Genomic DNA, 27,165 nt, shown 5'->3' on the forward strand with positions numbered 1-27,165 from the left:
GTGAAACAAAAAGAGAGGTATGAAATATGGCTACGTGAAATGAGCTTTTCCCCAGGAACTCCTCTTTCCATTCCGTCCTTCCTCAGTTGCACGTGAGGCTGTCACAGCCCCGTGGATGGGATCCAGCAGTGGTGTTGCAATGGAGAGCCATACACGTTCTCTATAGATTTGTGTGGAAATCACTGACAGAGATGGAAGACTATAAGGAGCAAAGGCTGACCATCAGGTTATTATATTTTTCCCAGGGTTTAGCTGAAACACTGCTGCATTTTAGGAAATGAACAGTGAAACTCAAACATATGTTTGTTAGGGACAGGTGCTGCACTGCAGGGCTGTGGGCATGGAACAGGCTGCCCAGGGCAGTGGGCACGGCCCCAAGCTGCCTGAGTTCAAGGGGTGTTTGGACACTTCTCTCAGACATAAGGTTTGAATTGTGAGTGGTCTGTATGGGGCTGGAAGTTGGACTCAGTGATCCTTGTGGGTCCCCTCCAGCTCGGGGTGTTCTGTGATGCTGAGGGCCAGCAGGCAGATTGCATGTGGCGCCGCTTCCGCTTCCCTTTTCTTTCCTAGCAACATGAAGCAGGTCATTTTAAATTAAGAGGTTTCTGCTAGCTCCTAATTCCCAACAATTTAAAAAGAAGACAACGGCAGCGGCAAAAACAAAGAAGTGCTGCAAGGTTCAGGTGAAAAAAAGTAGCTCAATGCCCCGCAATCTGTGCCTGAGCACACCATGGCAGCTGTGGTGAGGTGAGGCAGGAGGGGCTGCAGTCCCATGTCCCCTGTGTGCCAGCACCCTGGGAAGGCTCTGGGAAGGCGGCTTCACACACAGGTTGGGTCAGTCACCACATATATGCTGTCACCAGGTTTTAACTCATTCGTGTGAGGAAGGAAACAGTGCTGCGGGGAGAGATGACCTTTTCAGAGGATGACCTTAAAGGACAAGGAGGTGGGAAAGCCGGAGATAAAGATGGCCTCATATGTCCTTGAGGCTGCCAGGCCTAAAATTAGCCACAAGCCAGGCTTTGTTTCACGTGCTCCCAGCTGGCCTCCTCAGTGGGCACGGTGAGCGCCGAGGCCTGGGAGCAGGCCTCTCGTGACCAACTGTGCGTCACTCCATCGTGGGACAGGGACGGTTGGGTGGTGCAGCAAGGCTGCAGGGTGGGACAAAGCTGTTAGTGGTGGGCAGGTGAGGCATTAAGGGCAGACATTATGCTGGCAGTCTGTTTACACTACCAAATTTTGCGCTCACAAATTGACCCCGTTTGGGCTGTCCTGGGCGTCCCGGCGTTAGAAGCTTGTGGTGGGGTTGCACTTCTATGTGAATATGGTTTAATTCTCGTGTGAGGCACTGAAATCAAGTAGTGCCGCTGTAGTCACTGATGCTTCAGATGGTGTGTCTGCTGAGCAGATATGCTGTTAAACTGTGCTTACTCAGTGAGCTTGGCAGTGGGCTATCTCCTTACCCACACTCCCTCAGCACCCTGTATCCACAACCCAGCAGCATAAAAGCCCGCACAGTGGCAGACAAGGCAAGCGTCAGGTAAGCCTGGACCACCGCACCTTGGACCTTTCTGCAAGCTGCTGTGCCACAACACGCTGAGAAGTTAGAATTCAGGTTTTTGTTTCACTCCTCCCTGTCTGTCCTTCTGTTTCCTGCAGCTGCTCCAGGAAGGCAGAGGTTTTGCAGCTCCCCCCCCCCCCCCCCCCCCCGCTAATCCCTTCTGACCAGGCTGCAATTCCAGCTGAGTGGTACCTGTATTAGAGGGAGGGAGTGCCATGGAGTGTAATGCTGCACTAAGGGTTTTATACTTGTCGTCTGGCTTGCTGCATAGTCAGGATAAGTCATAACAGTTTCTCCAAATCCCTGTGAGGTTTTTTTTCTTCCAAATGAAGTGATTAGCTTCTGCTGTAAACTTCCCCTTGTCTCGGGCATCCAAGCCTTGTGCTGAGCTTGACAGCATTCAAGATCTCCTGCCCACATAGACTATTAGGTTCTGCTTATCCTTCGTTTCCACTGCCTGGTGAAATATTAGATAACGGGGAAGGAGCTTATCTTACATGCGTCTGAACTGACAAATATGGCAGCCTTTCAGTAAAAAGGCTAATGCAGACGAGGCCTTTTTCCTGGCTAGAATAAGAATGAGGTCGGCGCTTGTCTTCTGCCATTGACAATGGTCAGATGCGTGCAGCGTGATTTCCATAGCATCCAGACAGTCAGAGTACCTAATATCTACCTGTCTAGTCAATACATCAGCTGTGCCAGAGCGGAGAGCTGAAGTTTGTCATTGAAGCCTGTTTCTAATGCATCACGAATGGATCTTCCGCTGGTACTCCAGGGTAAACATTGTAAGCTGCACAAATTTATTTACCAGCAATGACAAATAACTCTGTCAGTCACTTCTGTTTTGTTCCCTAAATAAGACATTCTCTGTAAATGCCTTTATGGCTTTAATTTTTTGCAGCTTTAAGCAGCAGAGGGAGGGGGGAGGGGGGATTTCTCACTGTTTGAACAGTACTGTTAGGTTAGCATTAATGTTTATTTCCCTCCGAGTTTCTGCACATGAAAAATCAGTGTAATAATCTTCAGAGGGACCATTTCGGGATTTAACTACTGGAGGGCAGCAGTTGAGAAACAGTGTCCTGATGACAGCAGCATAGAGTGGAATTTGTTTTAAAAGCAGAGCTGTACCACAGTTTCATATCGTGGTGGGTGCTACCTGGAAGAGGAGGAGGAGAGGGAAGGAGATGGCTGCAGAGTGCCTAGCGAGCCCTGTTACTCATTGCAGAAGTTTCTTAGATTGCCTCAGGCACGGAGCCGTGCTTGAAGTTTAGCACTTCCATTTTGAGCAAGAATACTCACCATTATAGTGTGGTGTAGTTCTGCGTTACATTCATGCAGATATTTTGGGAAATTGTTTCCCCAGCCGTAATTCCCGAACTGTACGTTTGCTATCAGATTCTCAGTCACCAGCTAAAAAACAGAATGTCTGACAGCCCATAAAGCTGGGGATCTGGTGGGAGAAACTGGTAGCCTTTTTAGAAATGAAGGGATGGAAGTTAGTGCCTGGCTTGCTGCAGTACAGCGAAATACAAATGTGCTCTGAATGGAGGAAGTGGAAAGAGTTGTTAGTTGAGCAAGCCAGACGCACCTAGACAGCATCCTGAGCCGCTGCCAACACACACTGGGTTTTTGGACCTCTTCCAGGCTTTGTTCCTGAAAATAAATTGTTCAAGATGGGAAACTTTGAAAATTGCATTGACCAGTGAGCCGTGAGGGTATGTGAGCACTGAGGGAGAGGAGTCGGGCTTCGGTTTAGGGCTCAGGGAGAAAAAGCAGCGCTCAAAGTTTGGTCTGAGTTCTGTTCATTTGCAGAAAGGTGGTCTGCAATTTTTTATTTGGTTTCTTCCTTACAAATGGGATTAATTCTGGCCTTAAAAACTGAGTAAGGGCCACCAGTTGGATCATTCTGTTTAGCTGTTGACTTGCTTTGTAGCTGCAGTTCAGTTTCCTTCCATATAAAATCTTCTCAGCATCTACTTCACAGGAGGAGCACGTGAAGAAATTAAGTAACATCTCTAAAGTGTTCTAAATATGTAAAACAATGGATATATGCTAACTAAAGCATTATTTACTTAATGCTTTGATAACCATGTTGCAAAACAAATGAGGAGGTGGGGATATCTTTTGGAACAGAATACACTGCGTTGCCTGCCTTGATCTGCATTAGACATCTGCACTGTGAAGTACAAGCAATGCTGAAAGATGCACTGAGAAAACAAATGGGTTACATCGCTGTTGTGTTAGAAATGGCAAAATGTGTAGGCAACAGAGTACTAAAGCTGCTTCACTCACAGGCAGAGTTGTAAAGTATTAACAGAAGAAATACAGCAAAAAAGGATAAAATGTGAACATTTTGGAAACTGGGACTCATAGTTCTTTATGCAGTGGAAATTCACACTGCTAAAAAAAATAAAGAACAACTTTTTTTTTTTTTAAGCAGAAAAACAGACCTTCAAAGTTCTGAGATGTAACACTCAGAATGACAACTCTTGACTCTAAAAAAAAAAAAAAAAAAAAACCAACATGAAAAAAAAAACCAAAACGAAACACCTTGTATATCTTTGGAGACATTCAGGTTGAAGCTGGCTTTGAGGAAGACACAGTGAACAAAAAGTCCTAATCTGGGTTTTGAGAGTAAGAAATCTGAGCAGAGGCAAAGGAAAAATTCCCCAGCCCTTTTAATTTCAGAATGTCTAAGCAGCCTGCCCCAGAACAGATAGATTTAGGCTGAGAGCCAGTTTGGGCTGAATGACAGATTCATGCTCCTCATATGCACAGTCTTGGCTTGAGCAATCCCTTTCTTACTATCTTCTGTGTGCAAAACAGAAACTAGATGTGTCGACGGCAAGGTGAAGGCATTTGATGTGGCTAAAAAAACAGGATGAGCACTTCAGTGGGTGTGCCTTTTCTAATTAATTTAGCAAAACTGTGCAAATACCATGACACACAGCTTCCAAGTCAGGAAGTACGGCTGTTGAGGCAGCAGCAGCAGCCCAGCCTTGCTGTCATTGCTCAGCACTGGATGGCCGTGTCTGTCCACCTCCACCTCACTGTCACTGGTGGTGCTCTGGGCTTCTTCCCATGAGACCCTCTTTGTGTCCCAGTGGCAGCGAGGGGAGCATGCCCCCAAGGAAGCTCTTGCAGTATGGTGTCAAGTTGCCGTGTGGGTAATTATAAGTTTGTGCCACACTGGATTGAGACGTCACCAGGAGAACTGGCTGCTGGGCAGCACTGATGTTTTTAGGACGTGGTTTCTCTCGAGTATGCAGCAATATGTTAAGCAGTGGAAGAGGATGTTGATGTCATTGTGCTGAAATCTTGTACTCTGCTCTTCTGATCGTGCTCAGCAGGCACACTTCCATTTGTTTCAGTTATTTATTTTATCTGATTTCCTAACAGGCTCACTCATACATGGCTGAAATTCCGCTTGAGAAGCTGCTCTCCTGCGGGTGATAGAGGATCACCATGCTGGGACAGCTCCTCATGCTGCCACGACCTGCTGTAGGCCCCAGAAAGCTGCCTGGAGAGAGGCACTGCCGAGACCTATACAGTAATACGTGCGACCTGTATAAGCAGGCATTCAGGGAGGCTGAGTTGCTGTGGGCAAGTGGCCAGCACATGCCTCAGGTACCAGACAGTCCTAGATCCTGCACCGCATGCACACCGCCACACAGTCTCACCAGTTGTTTGTTGGGAACTTCCGAGTGGCCAAAATCCTGCTCAGAGCTGTTGTGCAGGTAAAGATGCTGGGTGTCCTGAAGTCCTGGAAAAATCCCCTTAGCACTTTCGGTGAATACGCAGCTGGGATTTGCAGTTGTGACAGCACATCCGAAGTGCAGTAAGAATAGCCTGTCTCATGTTTTTTCCCACTCTATGTGCACGCCCATACACACCGCATTTTTTGCAGCCACGCAAACAAATCTTTACTGTCAAAACTTCCAACGAGGAAGTGCATGCAGAAAGTTTTGTCCTGCCTGAGTGGGGTGTAGTGGAATCCCATGAGTGGACTACACTGAAACACTGCTGGTGAGTCATAACAGTGTCAGACGTACAGTTGTACCGAGTGGGAACGTGTGATGAAGTTGTATGAAATGCAGCCTCCTGTCCAAAAATACCAGCCAACCAACTGTAAGGCACATTAGCTGTCAGTTCCCAGTGTGTCTGATGAGATTTCAAGCAAATTTTATTGTTGGGTTTTTTTTTACTGTCACACACACAGAAACATACTACTGCAGCTGTTTGGGGCCTGCCATTTTCTCATTGGAAAAGGGCACCTGTCCCTTAGCTGCCGGACAGATTTTGAAAATGTACCTTTACAATTCTGGAACTTCCACCTTCAGAAGTGGCCGAGCAGCCCCAGCTCCACATGGTGCTGAAGGCTGAGCTCGGGGAGGCCGTGCTTGGTGGCAGTCCCACTGGAGGGGATGGGGAGGGGACAGGCACAGGCAGCCAGCTTTGAGGTGCCACTGGTTCTGCTGAAAGCAGTAACTGCCTTGGGTGGGCCTGGCTGCATTTTGCACAAAGGAGATTGGATTCCTGCTTCATATCAGGTTGCTAGCTTGCTGTCCATCAAGTGATGTTAGGAAATCAGTTTTTAGAAGCTACACCAGTTTTGACATGCTGCTTTAACATTTTTCTGCCTGCAGTAGGGCAAGACACAGAAATCCGATGTTGTCATCACATGGAGTCATGAAGCATTTTCTTTTTTTTTTTTTGCTCTCACACTCTGTCATATGGAAACCAGATCAAGATTATGAAATCATTGCCCACAAACTGTGATCTTTTTTTCTCTTTTGTGGGGGGAGCTGACAAGCCAGTGACGGCTCAGTGCTGTTGGTGCTAGCTGTTCATGCTGCACGCATTTGTATGTATCGGGAAGCGCCGAACTTGGCGTGCGTCTCGGTTGGCACGCAGGCTGGTGGAACGTCAGATTTTTAATCGTGATAAAGTTCACGAAAGAAGAAATTATGGCAGATGTTTCCTTTTGTCAGAGCTGAACTGAATCATTAAAATGTGCTGTGATGTACTCTGAAGGAGTCAGTGTAAACACCGTCTCTGTGAACATGTCAAAAGGCTGAAGCACGTAGACCATTCATGGCAGTGGTAAAAACCATGTGGTCTGAATGCTGTATTGCCGAGCTTTTCTCCTTAAATGCAGAGCATGAATCTTATGAATTTTTATTGCCTTTATACAAAATGAAAAGATAACACATTCTGCTTTGGTAAAAATAGCTTCAGCAGCATGGTTGTCGTTTTGCTGGGTGTTTACCCAAAGGTGTATTTTTCACAAGCAGCGGTGAGGGATGCAATTCCCATCGAGCACTGAGCTTGCTCTGTCAATTCCCTCTTTTCTCTAAAACGTTTTCTTGGGAAACGCTGCTGATGGCTGAGGAATGTCTGTGATGGCACATTAAAACACACAACCAGGAGCAGCGATCACACACGGGTACTTCCCAGTATCCTACTTCTGCTTCCTGGCTGCTGCCAAGTGGATATGGGTATCCTCCATCTCCCATCTCACAACATCCTGTGACATCTGCACCTTCACCCAAGCCATTAGTCAGAAGAGCAGTGAGGTATGAGGAATCGCCCGATGCTTCCCCATGAGCTGAATGCATGATATCTGCAGCTGCCCTCACTCTTGCTGGCCTAGAAAAGTCTTGACTAGATCTGGTTCTTATTCCCAGTGTCGTCAGTTATCAAGACTGTACTGTAAACTGAGGGGCTTCCTTAAAGCTGCAGCTGCTGGAATCAAAGCAGCTCACAAATATCTCCATTTTGACTCACAAGTCAAAGACACACTGGGATCTAAGCGTATCCCAGAGTTCTGTTTTATGCCCTTCTTCTGATACGAGGGGGCCTAGCAGAGGGTTGGATAAAAATTATTCCTTTATATCATGAAAGAAGTTGTAAGCTGTGGCAAATCCACATCATCAGGCATGCTCACTGACTCAGTCTGATCTTTTTGGGGAGGGATGCACTCCAAGCAAGGTGAATGTGCTTTGTAAATTTTAAATTCTCTTATACTGGGATCCCTTATCCAGTTTGAGTACATAGATCTACTAAGGAAAAATGTTCGTGTGTGTCCATGTCCTTTGGTTTAAGCAGGGCTGCAGAAGCTAGAAGGAAAGAACTTAGTGAAACTTAGTGAAACATAGTCATACAGGTTCCAGTGATGACAGTTGTTAATGGCAAAGCATCTGTAGTTATTGCCCCATGGAAATTGGTGGATATGCAGTGTGCTTTTTAAAATTTGCATAGGTTTTTACACCTCCCTTGCACCATAGGACCTTAATCCATCATGAAGCCTCGTTAGAAGCTGCGCCATTGTATCCTGAGGCAGATGGCAAAATCTGTGAGTCACTGATTTGCAATCAAGGAAGGAAACTGAGTCTGCCATTCTTAGGAAAGTAGCTCCCCGTTTGGGATTCATTTACACAGCTCCTTTTTATAAAAATCATTAGTGCTATAAACTATCCTTTATTGTTAGGAGAAGGAATTTAACAATGCAAATAAAACAAAATACTGTGGCAGAGCAATTTTATGCTTGATTGTAATGTTTAATGGCATGTTCTCCTGAAGAGATTCTCGCATCCTTCAGACCTATCGTGTGTGACTCACTTGATTTCCAATGGTCTGAACATCCCCGATTTTATTCCTGGGGTTGTTTTCTCTGTAGCAGTTTCTGTATAGCAGTGCTGCAGTGTGGGGTTATCCAGGGTTAATTTCCTTTATGATTATACATCCAGACAGCATGTATGTAAATGCTGGAGGACAAACAATGAGTTAACCATAGGATGAAAGCATATGAAGAAAACTCCTTCGTTTTAGTCTAGATCCATTTTTCAGTATCAGTGTATTTTCAGGTTGGAACTAGATGATCTTTAAGGTCCCTCTGAACCCAAGCCATTCTGTCATTCTACTTGCCATTCTGTTCCCTTTCTTACTTTTAGATGCTAACAGTGGCACTGCATTTAAAAATAAAAAAAATTTAAAAATTTAAAAAAACATCATTTTTTTTTTGTTATCACTGACCTCAGAGGGTACATTACATTGCTTCTCTCCCTCAGGTTTCTTTTGATTCCACATTTTGCAGGTTCCTCTCTGTTCTTTCAGGTACAAGACTGCACTGTCAGTGAGGCAGTTTCCTATCTCTAAGCTAGCTGACTGTATTAATGTCAGAAATAAAACACAGCTCATCAGAGTCTGCTTGTATTTTCTGTACCTGATTGTAATCTTGGTTCGGTTTTCCCTTCTTGCCTTGGTTCAGTATTTTGCCCTTAGGTTTTTGTTTTGTTGTGGTGGTGTTCTTTTTCTTCTTTAAATCCTAAGTCTCTGGGTTTTCTTGTGCTCTTACAAAGGTTTCTGCGCTGTCCAGGTTTGCAAGGAAGCACCTTAGGAAGCACTGAAATACTGTGTTAGTCTGTTCCCCATTGTTTCCTTTTCCTGGCTGCCGGGGAGTTTGTTGGCATTTGGGATTTGTGGACTGAATAATCCACCTGGCAGGAGACATTCTAACCCCGAAAAGCGTGCTTTGGTGGAAGGAACACTCCTTTTTGTTTGTAGAATACCGCTAATAGCTTATTTAGCAACCTGTATTTCTACAACAGGACTTTCAGTTTTGTGCTGGAGGTGGATTCTTGCATATGCATGCATTCTAGCACCCATGCTAATTCTGTCTCTCGTTTAACTTTCATCTGTTCCTATGGTAGGATAATTCATGGTGTGATCTCTCAGCTTTTCTAATGTGGTCCTTAGTGAATCTCTTCTAGCTCCTGTTTGAATGAGCTAAAAAAAAGGAAATAGTGGAGGATGATTCTTTCCTGTACTTGCTGGAAACTGTGGAAACAGCCACTGAGACTCTGCCGAGCTCAGTAAGGTACTCCATTGCAGCTGCAGTTGGAATGACTTTGAATAGTCATGGAATTCCTTGCCTGAAAACTTCCCAGTAAGTTTTCTCTTACTTAAATGGCTCATTTTTACAACCCGTGGTTAGATTAGAGCTCAAAATAAGCTAAAAGTTATGAAATATTATCACAGCGAAGGATGGGAGGGATTGCTGTGCTCTCAGTGTGGCCCCGAGTACAAGAGGAATGTGGAGCTGTTGGAGCAGGTCCAGAGGAGGGCCGTGAAGATGCTCAGAGGGCTGAAGCACCTCACTGTGAAGAAAGGCTGTGGGAGCTGGGCTTGTTCAGCTTGGAGAAGGCTTAAAGGAGATCTCATCGCAGCCTTCCAGTACTTGAAGGGACCTTATCCACAGGAGGAGGATCAATTTTTTTTACACAGTCTGATAGTGATAGTAGAAGAGGGAATGTGTCTGAACAGAAAGAGGAGAGGGTCAGGTTAGATGTTAGAGGGAAGTTCTTTCCTCAGAGGGCAGTGAGCTGCTGGCACAGCTGCCCACAGAAGCTGTTGTGCGCCATCCCTGGAGGTGCTCAGGGTCAGGTTGGATGGGGCCCTGGGCAGCTAACTGGGGGGTGGCAGCTCTCCCCATGGCATGGGGGTTGAAACTGGTATGAATCTTTGATTTGGTTCCTGACATTTTAATGTCAGTGATTAAAAAAAGTGGAAGTCGCTGTACGTTGATGTTTGGTATAATGAATACTTGTATGGAAACTCGGTTTTCAGCCACCCACCTTCTTTGTCCCTTCAGGGATGTTTCCATGGTCTGAGCATCCAGTGCTGATCATCCCCCCCCATGTGCATAGTTTCCTGTTCCTTGCTCTAGGAAATTCCATCCCCGCTTTCCAGCAGTGGTATGGGAGCCAGTCACCAGCAGTGCAGTCTCCAGGCTAACCAGGGCTGGGGTGCGATCGGCACGACAGCATTTAACCTCGCTGGAGGAGCCGGCTGTAAATTACCTGAGCCAAGGCTGTGTGCGAGGACACATAAACCTGCAGCAGGGATAATTCATGAGCAGATTTTGTCACTCACCAGGATAAACAGAGCAAGGATCGTCAGGGCTGAAATGTGATTACTTTTCAAACAGCATGCTATAATTCTGTGTCCCAGGCTGAACCCTCTGTCCAGCACAGGAAAACAAGCCACTGCATGGTGTGGCTGCATGGGACCATGTGGGCTGTGTGGCTAACTGCACACATCAAGGACTGCTGTGTTTTTCTGGGGGGAAAAAAAAAAAAAAAAACAGATTTGGAGATTTGGAGGCAGCTCTTTGACTGAGGATTGCACAGGACGATTAAAAAAAAATAAAAGAGAGAAATCAATTTCACAATCTTTCCTATTAATGCACGGTAAAGAACAGCTCTAACAGCAAGTTAATTTGGAGGCCTTAAATGCTGTCCTCATCTGCATTAAACCCCTCCACAAAACTTGCTGCTTTCAGCTTGTGTCTCCTAATCTCCACGCTGCTCCCATCTGGTCAGTTCCTTGCACCTAATCACATTAAACAAAACCACATCATGTACCTAGGTATGTATGTGCTGGCACACAGGTTAGCTGCCTTCACTTCCTCTGAGCCTCATCCCCACACCGCCTGGCTTCCCCTACAGGTGGCCCGCATGGTCTGGCTGTGGGCAGGGGCAAACACCCCATTATTTTCTAGTTTCAGAGCAGTGGTTTTGCTCTTACTCTTTGTCAGCTTTGAACGTTACAGTCATTCATGTCTGTTGAGAAGCAGAAGGAAAAAAGGGGTAAAAGGGATAGTCATATTGAGAAAACAGTGTCTTCCAGTTTTGGTCAGCGGAGATTGTGTTTTCTTCCATTTCAGAGATTACCGTCTTTAGTATGAGTAAAATAAAAAAGCAGGTCCTGTGGGTTGCAGAATTAGTTTGTTTCCACAGTCACTAGGAGACAGGTGACAGATCATTACAGCTATCCTTAAAATATTGCACCTCGATCTTACCCAGTTTAACCAGCCCTCGGCTTTCCCACTAAGGTGCTAGACTGGTGGTGCTTTGCAGAGAAGCACTGTGACTCAGTACACGCAGGGAGTTGCAGCCCTTTCTCCACTCAGTGGGTGATGGGTCTGGGTGGGACCCCTGCCACGAGGCAGGGAACCTGAGAAGGAAACATGTCCCCATGGGTGCGGACAGGACAGCTTGGTGGGACACATGGCACTCGTTCAGCACCAAAATCCATTCATGATCCGAGCGGCCCAGCCCGGTGCAGCAGCGCTGTGGGAATGTCCGCCTGCATGTGCTGACCTGATGGGCAGCTGGGGGGGGATGGCGTGTCCTCTTCCAGCTTTCACCCCTTGATTCTGAGCTGGGGGCTTGGTTTTCTGAGGCTGCTCCGTGGGTCAGCAGCCACACGGCAAGTGGGGAGCAGCGCTATTGCCACGCAGCCCAGAGCGGTTCCTGGGGCTCACAGCGTGGTGGCCGTGCTGTGATGTGCCATGGGGATGCCCAGCAGCCTGCTGCCCGCCCCGGGCACCGAGCTGGGCTGAGCACCCTCCTGCCTGCAGAATAAATAGCTTAGGGGAGCCGCCAGCAGAGGCAGCACGTAAACGAGAGCCCCAAATCTGCGGTATTTTTCTTGCCCTTCCCTCTCCTTTTTATTTTATTTTATTTTATTTTATTTTATTTTATTTTTCCTTTTTCAACTTCTGCGTGTAGATGGCTTGAGCTTTGTACGGGCTCGTTGCTTCTGGCGGCTCCCGTTTTGCGATGCCGCACCAGGACGTGCCTCCCTAATACCATAAACCCCGCGTCCCCCCCCCCGTAGCGTCGCACCGTCGCGCACCGCTTCAGCATCCGAGGCTCCCGCGGCCCTTCTCTTTCCGCGGCCGGAAAGGCGGGCGCCGCCTGCGAGCCGACCGCGCCGCGGGTAATGGCGGCGGAGCGCCGGGTGACCCCCGCCCGGGGACGGGCTCCCCCAGGCGGGGCGGGGGCGGAGGAGGAGGCGGAGGCGGAGGCGGGCGCGGAGCGGCGGCGCGGGGCGGCGGAGCGGCCGGGCGGGAGGAGGAGGGCGCGGAGGCTCCGCCGGGCGCCGGGCGGCCGCGGCTTAAAGAGCGGCGCGGCGCGTTGCGGTGCGGTAAGGTCCGTCCGTCCGTCCGTCCGTCCTTCTGTGGCGCGAACACCCGTGCGCGGCCCGCGGGAGGGCGGGGAGTGCGGGGCCGGGCGGGAGCAGCGGGCCGGGAGCGCTGCGGATGGTTTCCCCGCGCTGATTTTTTTTTTGTTTGTTTGTTTTGTTTTCTAAATTATTATTATTTATTTTTCTATATATTTTTTCTTTTTTTTATTCCCCCCTCCCCCCTACAGGTTTTTTTTTTTTTTTTTTTTTTTTTTTTGCATCCGGTTCCAGCTGGAGCCTAGGGAGCGCCTGGAACCGGCTGAGAACGGTTCGATCGTTAAAGCGCGCGGCTCCGCTCGGGCAGCCGCGTTCCGCCCGCTGTCTGCAGAGACAGACAGGCAGACAGACAGACAGACGGGCAGGCAGGCAGGCAGCCGAGCAAGCCGGGCGCAGCTCGGAGGCGGGCGGGCGATGCGGGGCGCGGAGGCCCTCCCTTCCCAGCGGACACAGTATGTCCAGGGAGCAGCTTAACAGTACCGCGGTGAAGGATGCACGGTTAAGAGACCTGTTGTTGGAACGAGGTACTCCCGCTTCGCTTGTCGTTCGCGGCCGCGCGGGCGGTGCACCGGGAGCTCTCTCGGATGGGGAGTGCGGGACGGGCGCTGCGGGGCAGAGCTGCGGGGCAGGAGCTATGGGACCCGGTTAGAGGAGCTGTGGGACGCTATGGTTGGAGGGCTGGCAGGGCGCAGCCGGCTCACGGAGGGTGGTTTCGGGCACGGGGACTCTGCATGGGGCAGGCTATAGGGCAATAAATGATTTGGTTTGTTCTTACTCTTCTGTGAAGGTGGTTTTCATTACACTCACGCTTGACTTTTTCTCGAGGGGAAAGTATTGATCCGGAAAGCAAACAAACAAAAAAATACTGTTTCATGCATGTGAAGCAGAGGGTGTCTGTGCATGGGGGGGTTACGGGGAGGCAAAAACGTTTCGTTTCCCTATCCCCTTGCCTTCTCCCCCACTTTTATTTATGGAAAAAGTCCATATTAGGATAAAGCCTGCCGGGAAGGCAGCGTGGGGGCTGCCATACGTCACCGGGGTCCCTCACCCCCCGCACGCGTGCCAGGTGTGTGTGCCCAAACGCCAGGAGCCGTTCCTTTGCCGCGAACAGTGCCAGAGAGCGCAGACAGCCTCAGCCCGTGCCTTTTGCTCTTTCCCTTTTCCTATTAATAACCCGCTGGTGAGCCCAAGGGGCAGGAGGAAGAGGAGGTTAAACGCCTCTTCCCCTCCTCTGGAACAGCAGCAGGATGCTTTGTGGTGTTCTAATGTCAGCGACAGAAGGCTGAGCTTGGAAAATCCCATGTGCTCATGCGTGTGTGCTGTGATCCTATCGCATGGCCGCATATAGTGTTTCAGCCCAGCACGTCCCGGCGATTCCCCCGCCCTCCCCGAAGGGGAATTGCACGCAGCCCCAACTGCTGGTTCCCAAGGGAGAGGTGCAGGGCTCTTCCACTGAAGTGCCGGGGCCTCAGCCAGTGTAGAAGAGTGCCCTTGGCACACAGAGAAGTAACGTGCCATTCCAGTGATCTCTGCATTCTAGGAAAGCCTAAATCAACATTGCCAGTTGTGCGTGTTGCCCTTCAGCAGCGCTCTCTCCGTTTCCAGACTAAAGTATTATATAGATCAAAAGGGGGGAAAAGCCAGGAAACTTTGGGTCAAACAAACTCTTGGATGCACGGTAGCCACAGAATCCGAACTGCAACTGTGGTAAGCCTGTGTTAGGTGCTTCTCAGCACCTGTCCTTCTGGGCAGCAGCACGCTTCCAGATCTTTGGGTCTGGGGATTGGTTTGCCAGGGGTCAGAGAGTAGTGAGACAGCCTTGGGTTTCCTCCGGCTCTGCCACAAGCGATGCTGTGTGTGTAAAAGATGTGTTCTTAGCTTGGTGTTGTGTTTGTGTAAGCTTCTGTTACTGGTATTGCACTGAAGGTTGAGGATGACTACAAATGAAAGGGTTAAGAGAGAACAAACTTGTTTTCTCTGATGTTTGCTTTCGCTTTTTTTTTTTTTCTCCTCTTTTTTGTGTCATTCTTCCCTCGCTGGCTTTTTAAGGCAAGAATTTTATACTGGTTCCCCCAAATTCATGTTTTGGTGTCTAGAAGTAGAGTGATTTTTGTGAAGTGCTGAAAGCCAAGCAGCTCCCATTGCTTCTTTGCATTTTGCCTGAGACCTCCTGCCATTAACCAATGCTGTCTTTCAAGATGAGAGCATCCCTTGCAAGCAACACAGTTTCCATAGAAATATCAGTAACTGTAGCTTCCAAAAGGCAATTTCTTCCCTTGGGTTGCTCATCCATGCTGTTCTGGTGCAGCTGGAAGGGTGCAAAAGGGACTGCAAGTGATTTCTAAATTCACTTAGTGGTACAGGCAGAGCTTTGGGTACTGTGGTGGGCTCTTGTAGTGCTCAGTGGGAGCTTGGTTTCTTTGTAACAGTGGTGGAAGATACCTTGATATTGAGTGCTGGATCTCTTTTACACTATCACTGAATTGGAATACCCTTGAAAAGTAATTCTCTTTTAGTTTGAGGGGAATAGGTAATTGAAAAAGGTACTTTGTATAGGTCCAGTTGGAGAAGAAGGTCGTTTTCAGCTTGGTTCAGGCAACTTCTGTACCATTTAGCTGATAAAAATTAAGGAAGCTTTTCCTCCCTGCAAACTTCCTGATTTTGGTTTTGAGTCCAGCAGCAGAACATGGATTGTCAGAACACTGGGTGCCATGTCCTGCAGGCTCCTTCTGTGAGCTCTGCTTTGAAGCTTACCGAGCCCTCTGGCTCTTGGTGGTGATGCCAGTGGTGATTAAAATAGGGGATTTGTTTCATTTTGTTTTGTTTTCGCAGAGGAATTGTTTGTGCTGAAGGATTTGTTACCAGTAAAGGCAGCAGTGAAGGCTCACTGAGAAATTTCTTACCTTAGACCTGCAGGCACTTGCACCAGTTGATTAGCAATGCAATGGAATGGGAAAAAAAATAATCACATTTTAGGACACAATTCTCTTTGCAAAACTTTTCAAAATGGATGGCATTGATTCTGATGAAATACAGTTATTTCTGTGATGAATTACATTGTGTGTGTGACCGACATGTTTTTCTTCTTTTCTTTCTTTTAGCTGAACTGGAGTTTGTTCAAATCATCATCATCATTGTGGTTATAACTGTTATGGTGGTAGTGATCATCTGCTTGTTGAACCATTACAAACTCTCAACACGCTCCTTTATCAACCGGCAGAGCCAAAGCAGAAGACAGGAGGATACTTTGCAGACAGTGAGTACACACTCTGCTACCAAATTCCTTCTCGTGCTGTGCTCCTCTGCACCAGAGGCTGCAAAGGAGCTCTAATGCATGCAACTGCTCTAAAAAGCTCTGCTGTCAGTTTTAGTGTTTCCTGTAGGTAACTCTGTCACTGACGTCGCATTTGTCAGTGGGAAGAATAGAACATAAATATAAAGTTGGCTGCCTTTGAGTATTTTTAGGCCCTGCTGTGTTCTATTTTGCACTTGGAGGTTCAGGTGTGACATACTGTTCACTACTGATGTGATTTGGGAGGGGATGGAGGAGAAGTAAAGCCATTTACTTCCTTGGGTATGAAGAACTGACATATGTGTTGTGACTTCTTGTATATTTACTGATGTCCTGGAGTTTTACCACTGTTACTGTTTTATGGAGCTGCAGTGACACTTTGCCGGATCCAGAGCTTTTCCAGTAGTTGCTCATAAAAATGTGTTTATGTTTCATTAAAAGAGCAAGAGAATATTAGGCACAGTATCCTTCCCAAGGACCTGGAGTGCTATAGATGTCTTGCTAGAGAGCAAAAGGCTTAAGGCTGAATCTCCATTTGGACTCACAGAGGCTGTCTGTAGTCAACCCAGCAGTATGTGGGTACATAACTCACCTTGTGAGATGGAAGTTTGGCGGGTGGGCTGCATTGCTCCCTTGTTGGGGTTAACCACAGGGTGTCTCTGACCTAGAGATATCCCTCTGAGCCTTCAATGCCAGAGCATCCCATGACATTGTAGGAAGATCCTTTCTCCAATGTGTTTTTTGTCCTTGTCTGAATGGTGCCCTTCGCTTCTCTGCTGACTGTGGTGACCACAGAGCAGTTTGTGAGGGTTACTTGGTGATGCACTCAGCTCCTGGCAACTCTGTTGTTTCACCACTAAATTTCATTTCTCTGGCAAAACAACTGTATGGTCACAACTGGAAGGCACAGTCTGATAGCGTAAAGTAGCCTTCAATCTAGTGAAGCTAGAACTGCCCTTCTTTCCACACCAATTGAGTGTTTCCCCTTGTTCCTTGTTCTCCTTATCAGAAGGACATAGTGAGAACTTCAGGGGGCTAATCTGGCTGAAAACAAATTGTTTTCTTTAGCACTCTTCCACTGAGGTGACTCTTAGACCTTGCCTTGAGAGGAGCCTTGCTTCCCATCGCTCCGCTCCCCAGGAGTATTGAGCTCTGGATACAGGTGAAACTAGAGCTTGTGAAACCTTAACCTTGTTGACTTCTGGACTGGAAAAATTGACTGGATTAATTTGAGAATTTCTTTGCAATGGACACACTAATTCAAGAATCACACTTCTGTCTGGAAAATGTTAGCTATAATCGCTCTGAGTACCTAAAATGACATGATTTCAGATAGAGAAAACACATTTTCATCTTCACAAATCTTTTAAAATGGCAGTGAGTTGTCAAATGCATGAAGTAACCCATTATTTCCTTTGCATGGTTCGTTAGTATTGACTGTTACTAGAGTGAATGGCGCCTTTTCTCTTGGAAACCAGGGAGTAAGCATCATCTTCTTGCAAATAAGGGCATGTGAATTGACAGTGAGGACTCGGCAGCTGCGTTACTATCCAAATCTGCTCTTCAGTCATTTTTAAAACTCTGACTCAGTTTCGTTTTGATGGCACCTTTGTGAGTAACAGTGATCGCAGTCATGTGAGCACTTTGTAGGAATTGATAGTGTGTTGGCAAAAACTGGTTACTTATTCTTCTGAAAACTGACTGGTGTGGGTTTGTCAGCACAGTTACTCATCTTGGTTTCTGGTAAGCTGAAGCCGGTCTTAAAAAAAGGCCACTTGTGTGGGGAAGAGGACTTGAGAGTTCTCTGGGGTCAGGTGTCAAGTATGTTTGAGTTCTCCTTTGTCTTAGGCATTAGAAGGAAATTCTGGCAGGAGCCAGCTGTGTGCTTTTTGCAGCACAGCCCACAGAAGCAGTGTGCAGTGCCTGGCAGTCAGGAAACAGAAGTATTTGTGTGGTGATGGGAAACTGGAAGGGACACATCTGGCCTTGCAGTCCAGAGCGGGTTGCACGAGGCCAATGGATAGCAGTGAAGAGAAGGCTCTGGGAGGACCTCATCCCAGCCTCCAGTACTTAAAGGGAATGTATAAACAGGAGAGGAAGCAACTTCGTACATGTTCTGATGGTGATAGTAGAAGAGGGAATGTGATGAGAGTCAGGTTAGATGTTAGATCAGAGGTGGTGAGGTGCTGGCACAGCTGCCCACAGAAGCTGTGGTGCCCCATCCCTGGAGGTGCTCAAAGCCAGGTTGGATGGGGCCCTGGACAGCTGAGCTGGGGGAGCAGCCCTGCCCATGGCATGGGATTGGGGCTGGGTGGGCTCCGAGGTCCCTTCCAACCCAAGGCATTTTGTGATTCTGTGATAGCATGTGCTGTCAGATGTGGGGTCAGTAAAATACATCTGTGTTTTAACCAGGCAGGCCCTGGTCTGTGTGTGAGTACTGTTGGGAAGCGGGCTTTTTCCCAAGGGAACAGGCTTTTTGTGGTGTACAGACTCTGAAAATGGATTTAAGTGTTTATTAACCACTAATGCGTCCAGGGAATGTCATTCTGACTCAGGCCTTTTGTTGGTAGAGAAATGGTGAGTGAAAACAGAGGAAGTTCAGCACTATTTTTTAGAACAGAGCAGTAAACGATGTGGATAATTCTGCAGTGAGCTATGCAGAGAAACCCCCTGACCTGGCTGAGGCTGCGGAGGTGTAGCAGGAGGCAGGATGTTGCCTTTCCTATTCAGCTGGGCTTTATTTTTTCCATGCCTGTGCTACACTGAGCTATGCACCTTCCCCTGCATCCTGGCCTGTCTCTGGTGATGCTGCCTTTCCAGCAGCTGAGCTGTTGCTGAATTGCACTTCCTGCTAGGCTTGCCCACGGCCCATCTCATTCATTCTGTTGCCTTGTAGATCTACAGCAGCCATGAAAGGGTGAGTTCTCTGCCACCTCCATCACCAGCCTTACACCTGTAAAACCCATGGGCTTCAAAATAATGACATGCAACGTGTGCTTATGGGTTTCTGTTTCGTCTGGCTGAACTCCCTTCATGTTAAAAGAAAAACAGAAAAGGCCTGGAGGTTGAAATTCTTGTTTTCTAGAGATGTGAATATTGAAAAGAAGATGAAATATTGCTGGAATGCCAGGTGTTAGTAACACTGAAGTGACAGAAAAGAGACTGATTTCATAAAACACAATAGTTGCCTCTCAAGAAGCAGTGGTTTTCCTCTATGGCCACTGGTTCAACTTCAGCATTTTTGTTTTTTTTTGTTTTGTTTTGTTTTTAATTCCCCCTTTCCGGCACCTTGCCACATTCCGATCTTTCCTCTGCTCTATCTGTGTTTATTTTATTGCCCTGTGTGGAGGCCTTAAGCAGACCACGGCTGGACATGGGCAGGCCTCTGAGCTTTGAGAAGTATGAGGTGCTCCCAACGAGGTGCAGGCCGTGCTGTCTCCCATTGTAGGTATTAAAACACACGAACCTTAAAAACACACAGGGCCTGCTTGCTGGAACAGCCAAGGTGGAATTTAACGGCTGTTTTAATATGAGCAGAAATACAAGTTTGGGGGAGAAGACCGTGAGCACCGCTGAGCACCAGCTGTATTGGTGTAAGTGGTGTCTGTATCACACCAGATGAAATATTAAACATTTCCCCCTTCTGGCCAGCCCGTTGGCAGCAGGTGGGGTCAGGGCCGCGTCGCTTTGGGACGGAGCCACGTGGCAGCCCCAGGGAGGCATGTCCCAGGGGTGCAGGCGATGGCTGTGCCATGGGAGGCAGTGTCGGATGCCGGGGCAGTAGCGAGGTGAATCGTGCTTGGTGGTGATTAATCTGGAGTGTCATCACCCGTGATTTCCAGGGGGATGTTGAGGGAGAGCTGATTCATGAAGTGACTCGCAGGGAGGTGCTTAATGAGCTTCTGATGGTGCTAAATGGATTCCTCCCTCCCGTCATGGTGGCTTCTGTCGTTATGTGTTTGTCTCCTAGCAAATCAGTGGGGAAGAAGTCTGCAGCACTCGGGCTGGTTTGCTGCCACTGTGGTCTGTCCTGAGTGCCCAGGCCCATGAGCACAGGTGTAAAAGTGCTGTGTGCTGTTCCACAATTGCTCTTTCCAAATCAAAACGGAAATTCAGGAGAGTGAGAACTGAAAACCCCAGTGCCAGTGAGAACCCAAGTGTATGGCCAGAGGAAAGCAGAGATGGGAGAGGCCACCCCGCTTGGCCAAACCTCTTCCTTTGTGCCAGACGTCAGCTGCCAGGAGCTGGGTGCACGCTCTGTTCTCCTGTCTGCTGGGAGAGACAGCATGTTCTGGCTGCTGCTCTTTGAAGTCCGCCACAATGAAGTCAGAACACCTTTAATAAGAAAGGCAGCATCAAAGTGATCTGCAGGTGGGACCTGAAGCAAGGAGCGCCAACTCCTGAGTGCTGCTGACTCAGCATGTCCTTGGGCAACCTGCTTCATCTCTAAATCCTGGAACCACAGAATGACTTGGGTTGGAAGGAGCCTCAGAGCCCACCCAGCCCCAGTCCCGTGCTGTGGGCAGGGCTGCCACCCAGCAGCTCAGCTGCCCAGGGCCCCATCCAACCTGACCCTGGGCACCTCCAGGGATGGGGCACCACAGCTTCTGTGGGCAGCTGTGCCAGTGCCTCACTGCCCTCTGAGTAAGGAATTTCCTCTTAAGAGCTGACCTAAAGGAAGCGTTAAGAATGCTTGTTTCCTTCACTTACATGAAGAGAAGTGAAAAAGTGTTGTGCAGTTGGGGAAATATGAAGGCTTTAAAGAGTCAAGTAACAGAAATAAGTACTGCAAATGTCACGAGGCAGAATAAGAGCAAGAGTTGGGCTCTCCATAATTCTCAAACCCCTGGCTGGAGCTGTGTGCCCTTCTGTGTGCCAGACATTGCAGCCTTTCCTGCCCTCGGGAAATGCAGATCTCAAAGGAAAGAGCAGTCTTGCTGCAATGCTTGTCATTTTGTTAGGGACTGTTCTGCCTTGCTCTATCTGGAACAGAAAGCATTGCATCTTAGGAGCTGTGATGGACTGCATTGGCCAAGAGGCAGTGTGGTAGTGACCTGAGTGTGTTCCCGGAGCACTGTGGTGTAATATGGCACTGCCACCTAGGGCCACGGCCAGAAACTGCAGTGCCTGCCGAACGCTTCGGCTGCAAAACAGAGGCATACACATATAGGTGTGTGAATGTTATGTATACGTGTTTATATATTATTCTGTAAAATCAAGCGGAAAAGCAAGATACTCTTAGTACCTGAATCGGGCTGCCCAGGGAGGTGCTGGAGTCACCATCCCTGGGGGTTATGTGGATGTGGCACTGAGGGATGTGATCAGTGGGCACAGTGGGTCAGTGGTTGGACTAGATGGTCTTAGTGGTCGTTTCCAGCCTTCATGGTTCTGTGATTCTTCAAAATGCATTTCAGACAGTACAGAGCTGACTTCTGTTTCTCAGGAAGTACCACTTCAGGCACAGTTCTAATTGTCAGAAATGGAAAAGTGAAAAATAGTGAAAAAAAGTGAAAGATCTTCTTAAGGGATTCAGTAAATAAGCAAGTTTGTGATGGTATGGGTTGGTTTAGCTTCGTTACAGTTTGAGCAGCTTTTCTTACAGAGCATACACTTTTACCTGCAATTTGTCTCGAGTGAAAAATTCCTCTTCCAGTACATTTCTTTCCTCTTGTCCATCAGTTTGCTGATGCTGACCCCTGGTAGTTGGGTGACAGTGACAGCTGCAGGAAGCACAGCACTTAAACACAGCTGTAAAAAAGTCTGAAGCTATAAGTGTTTGTAAAATACAAATGAAGCAAGTTGTTTGTTTAGATTTATCCAGAAGAAGCAGAGAGGTGACGTATGGCCCACAAAGGAAGCATAGGGTGCAGGTACTCAGGCTCAGCCCTCACTGACATTCCTGAGAGCCCCTTGTCCATGCATTAAGTAAGAATCACAGCAAGATGAGGCTCCTGGTTGTAGAATCTGAGCACCCTAGTTTCTGCAGGTCCCTGCAGCAGCTGCAGTGTCTTCTCCTGGACTAGGATTCAGATATCAGTAGTAGAAGTACATTCTGTTGGATGCTGCCGATTCCAAGGCTGATCCTTGGTTCTTGTGCTGAGGTGCAGGTCCTGCTGTGTGTCTGTGCGGAAAGCTTTGCTCCACACTCAGCCATCTCCTTTGGCTCTTCTCAGTTTTCTGCCTTAGGACGGTAATGGGATGGGGGTCATCACTTCCATTTTCACACTGGCAGCACATTCTGAAGTGACTTCTGAGTAACATAAATGTTGGTGGTGGATTGAATTCCTTTCTAGGCTGGGTCTTCAGTTTTGGCTTCTTTTCTTTCTTCTGAACCTGAACGTTTTAAAGGAGAGAAAGTGGCAGTAAGCATAAAGCCGCATGCTGTCGTATTTTAAGTCATCTCTCAGGCTTTGCTGTAGAACAGCAGGCTGCATGCAGCCCACGGGCTGTTAGCTGGGCATCTCAGCACTGACTGATAGATATTACTGAATTGCAGTAGGCTTGGAGCCTGCTTGGCCAGCTGCTGATAACTCGATTGGCTGTAGTTGTGCAGATACACCCTCAGATACTGCAAAACGTGGGCATCTGGGTGATGGAGGGCTAGAAGGGGAGGTGGATACCAGTGTAACTTGAACCACTGCAGTTACACGGTTAATGTTTCTGTGCTTAGCAAAATCTTATATACTACCACTGTAGTACATGAGTCTATTGAAGATTCTTCCTTCATATCAGGTGTTAGTGAGTGTGGATACTTGCAAAAGGAAATCGTAAATAACTTCAATTTTCAGCCTTCATCTGCTCTCAATAGCTACAGAAGAGAAGTGACTGACAGGCTTTGTTATTCAAAGCATTTCTCTTAACAGCTGAATCCTATGGGAGATTCCTCCCAGAAAAGCTTTCCTCCGTGGTGGACTCTCCTGTCAAGATCACAGACGGTTTTTGGTCTCTGAGTGCCATGCTGAACATCTAGTTAGGTCTATTTTTACATCTGAAATATGTTCAAAGATGCTCTGGTGAGAAAAAGCTCTACAGTAGGATTTGCAGTGTGCATTTTCCTTCCTAAAATTGCTGGTGCCCATAAAATCATGCAAGCTTACTTAGCACTAGGAAAATGCCCATAACCATGTATTGTTTTGATTTTTTTTCCCAGTAAGGTTGAAATTCTGTCCTTTACAATTTCTCTGGTTTGTCCTCTTCAGCTTTGAAGTTTTCCAATAAAATAAATTAATTGCATTACATATTGTTTCTGTAAAAAATGGAGAGGGAAAATAACAATACACTTGAAGCTGTTTTCCCTTTTTGACAACTTCACCCTTTTATTCTGCCCTGGGTACAGTGCTGAAACAGGCTGCCAGGGTGTGAGAGAGAAAACACTTTGCCCTGAGATGGTGACTGGGAAGTGCCTGAAGAGGGGAGCTGGAGGCTGAAACCTCAGCTGTTTCATTGCTGTTTTATGGTGGGATTTGAGCACCTGACAGTTTTGACCAGGGTATCCCTGGGCTTAGAGTGAATGTCCCTTCTCCATGGGGCATGGCAGGTGTCATCAGGTTTTGTTGTGCACTGTTTTGATTCCTTATGTTATCAGGACAGCGGGACAAGCTTTGTCAGACTTCATGGCAGCCACGTCCCGAGGTGGCTAGGCCAGGCCTGCTGCATCCCTGTGGTTTGTGAGACCGGCTGCTGGGGCTGGTGTCTCTGCACGTTCACAGTGCACTGAGCTTGACCCGCTTGGATGCAGAGCTGCTGTTCACTCTGCTTCTAGAAAGCAAGGGCTGGGACTTCCCTTAGGCGTGGGTAACCAATGGTTAGGAGCTGATCGCTGGGTGTGGTATTGAGGTAGGATTGTCACGTGACTTTCTCATTCGTTGTTCCCTTCTGCATTGCAGGAAGGGTGCTTGTGGCCTTCGGAAAGCTCGGTTTCACGCCAGGGTGCTTCAGAGGTACAGTCATATTTCTTTCCATCTTTGGCATCATGTATATTTGCCTTCTCTTTAATAAATAAGGCCTTTGGAGCGTAGATCAATCACATTTGTGTGGACATCTGAGCCTGTCTTAACTCCCGTTCTTTAAATGTCTAAGACATTTTCAGTAAAGAATGACATTCTAACTGCCTAATGCCTCATCTCCATCAGCACCTCCCTGTAACTCAATAGACATTCACAGGTAAGTGATGTGCAGTGGCTCAGTAATTTTTCAGTGGAATCTAGGAGACCTGTCGCTTTTCTCCCTGTTTTGTATGCACCTCCCCTGTCACAGGTGTTTCCCTCCCTTTGGCCAGCACAGATCCTTGGCCCGTGTGGTGACTTGTGGGTGTGCTGTCCTGAGTGGCCTGGCTCTCCTGTGCAGCTGACACTGCATTTGTGTGGGTCAGGGACTAAAGGCCCTGCAGGGACTCAGAAATTAAAAGAACAATTTGATAGCCCTAGATCTGAGAAGCTGGTGCCTGTCGAGATCTGAAATGGATCAAGTGAGAAGCAATAGCTCATCACAGACTATCTCAAACTCTTCCTCTTGTAAATCCTGACCTTCTCCAGTGCCTAATATGCCAGCATTTTTTCCACTCCCAGTGCAGGCATCCTCCCTGGAGGCTGAGAGCTGAGGAGGAGGAGGAGGAGGAGGACACCTGCTCTGCTCTCATAGTGAAGGCGTGAGATATGCTGGACCTTCACAAAATGTTCTGAAGTGACCATGTGAATTCTTCGTTAGTGCTGGGTGTTCAGTTAACACAAAAGTAGGAGGGCTAGGCTCTGGCTGCAGCTGAAGTTCAACATTGGGACATTTTTGTAGAACTAATTAATTGTCCTGTGTACAGAAGCAGAATTCATTTATCCTAGGTCTGCATGTTTTAATGCTAGAAGAAGCCGTTTAGGATCGTTCTCCAACACCTTGAGTTAGATCCTTCTTGAACTCCTCCCTCTTCCATGCACGCGTGTAGGAGCAGGGATGCACAGTACCTGCAGGATTGAACCTCTGAGATAGATGACAGAGAGAAGCATTTCCCGTTTATTAGTTGGTTGTCAATACGAAGAGGCCTCGGTGCTGTGCTCAGCTGTGGAGTCACGTCTCTCTCTCTTCCCATTGCAGATCATGTATGCTCCGAGGTCCAGGGACAGGTTTACTGCCCCGTCTTTTATGCAGCGGGACCGTTTCAGTCGCTTCCAGCCCACCTACCCGTACATGCAGCATGAGATCGACCTTCCTCCGACCATTTCCCTCTCGGATGGGGAAGAGCCTCCGCCATACCAAGGCCCGTGCACGCTGCAGCTCCGGGACCCAGAGCAGCAGATGGAGCTCAACCGGGAATCTGTCAGGGCACCGCCCAACCGAACCATTTTTGATAGCGACTTGATAGACATTTCGATGTACAATGGGGGCCCCTGCCCACCGAGCAGCAATTCGGGCATAAGTGCAACCAACTATAGCAGTAATGGAAGGATGGAAGGACCACCCCCGACGTACAGTGAGGTCATGGGGCACTACCCGGGCTCCTCGTTTTTCCATCACCAGCACAGCAACGCTCCTCCTTCCTCGCAGAGGGGGAGCAGACTTCAGTTTCAGCAGAACAATTCAGAGAGCACAATTGTCCCCAGCAAAGGCCAAGACCGGAAACCAGGGAACCTGGTCTAAGTCACTCTCCGAGATGCATTTGGACTGAAGACAAGAGATTGAAGCAGGGCGGCGGAGGAAGAGCCCCGTGCTCCGGTGCACAATGTTGTTACATTTCACGTGGTACAACTTAGTAAAACCAAACGTGCAAACCAGTTGTTTGTTTCTGATTCCTTTCAGGGGAATTGCATGCAAAGCAGATGGAAAGAAATACGAACTTCCATTCAGTTTGTCTATGAGCAGTGTTTTGGGAAGGGGGGTGGGGTGGGGAATATATTATTTTTTTTTAATAAACTATTTCAGTTATTTAATTTTAAAAGTAAACTTAGCACAGAAATGAGGCTCGTGCAGCCGATTTTGTACTCACTGAATGGCAGAAAGACGAAGGTTTTGCTAGTTAAAAGGGGGAAGAATTGGCCAGTTTGCTTTTTTTTTTCCTCCCAGGGTGTGTTTTTGTTTTTTTTTTTAATTTGTTTTGGTTTTTGTTTTGTTAAATATGAATCAAAATTCCTGTTTTGTGTGCCAAGGTATAAAGTTGAGAACTTAGATGAATGCAAGGAATTAATTTGTGTTGTGATAAATGTGTTTTAAAAAGTTGCACTATCTTAATGTTTTAAAAATTATATATGAGGGAACTGTTTTATGTGAAGTTCTTCTATATGTTGTCTTTTCACCTGTGGAATAATGGTTGAGCCCCAGAAGTGTTCTGGAGGAGTCTGCCCCCCCCTCCCCCCCAGGTTTGCTAGAAAAGGGGACAGGACTTAGCCTAACATCTCTTGACTTACACAAATCAAGAAATACAGGGACACTTAACTTGTTGACTTTGCAATAATTTGCATCCGAGTAACAGCGCATCAATGAAGTGTCTTGGAGACTTTTGGATGGAAGAAAGCAAATGTGACATCCCAGCATTTTCCATCACTTAGGGTTTAGCTATTTTGCAGTTTAGACTTGTTTGTTTCATAAGAGGCGAAACAAACGCCCAGATGTGTTGATTTGTACTGATTCTAACAAAGTGCTGCCATTCTTTTCATAATGCAGTATCACCAGTACATAAGGTTTTAGAGATTTTTGTTCTCACTGTCGCCTGAAGTGTATTTAGTCACATATCATGACATTATGCAATAAATTGTTTAAAAACCCAGGGTGGGTTTTTTCCCCTGCAATGCTGTTAACATACGTGAGACTCTGTCGTGCTTTGCGCTCTCCATTGCATCTTTTAGATCACTGAAGTTCAGCCCTGGCGGTCCATCCTGTTGGAGTGAATGGGCCTTGGTGGCCTAGATCCCCACGTGGGCGCTAAGCGTTGGCCTTTGGCTCTGGAGGCTGTGGTGGGAGCCCTCCTCCGTGCATGTCATGTCATGGTGGAGGTCCCTCGTGTGGTAATGAAGCGTCCATAAGCCCGGCTTTTGTCATGCTGGTCTTGAAAGTAATGGGTAGGTTTTGCCTGCTGGTAAAACGGCGCGTGGGGCACTTCTTCCCTACCCGGTTTTGCATGGAAGCAAATGCAGCACTGGAAGGCAGTTGGTGGATGGTGGTGGTGGCAGCACAAGCACATGAAAAAAGCACAACTTGCACTTAAAATGCATTTCAGAAATGGACTTAAAGTTAAGAACCTCTGGAGTCTTAGTTTGAATAGTTTCTAATATAAACGTGCGTTCGTGTGTGCGCGTCATCA

At 47.5% G+C, this 27,165-nt stretch overlaps 1 protein-coding gene across 7 annotated transcripts in view; it reads left to right on the top strand.

Annotated features, from left to right (window-relative positions):
• Positions 1-26,653, top strand: part of LDLRAD4 (low density lipoprotein receptor class A domain containing 4) — a 260,237-nt gene extending 233,584 nt beyond the window's left edge. For 2 of the 7 annotated variants that reach the window (XM_065752501.1, XM_065752504.1), the window contains 3 exons: positions 15,691-15,845; positions 23,768-23,821; positions 24,966-26,653. In XM_065752501.1, coding sequence (XP_065608573.1) covers positions 15,691-15,845; positions 23,768-23,821; positions 24,966-25,508 — 752 coding nt within the window. In that variant the 3' untranslated portion in view covers positions 25,509-26,653. Of the gene's footprint in view, positions 1-12,463; positions 12,559-12,999; positions 13,114-15,690; positions 15,846-23,767; positions 23,822-24,965 lie in introns of those variants that run through there. The other 5 variants (XM_065752507.1, XM_065752506.1, XM_065752503.1 and 2 more) reach the window with 5 other exon arrangements.
• The last annotated feature ends 512 nt before the right edge of the window (positions 26,654-27,165 follow it).

The sequence above is a fragment of the Cyrtonyx montezumae genome, unplaced genomic scaffold, assembly GCF_038088225.1.
Source record: "Cyrtonyx montezumae isolate F1298 unplaced genomic scaffold, pur_monq_1.0 scaffold_8, whole genome shotgun sequence".
Classification (NCBI taxonomy): domain Eukaryota; kingdom Metazoa; phylum Chordata; class Aves; order Galliformes; family Odontophoridae; genus Cyrtonyx; species Cyrtonyx montezumae.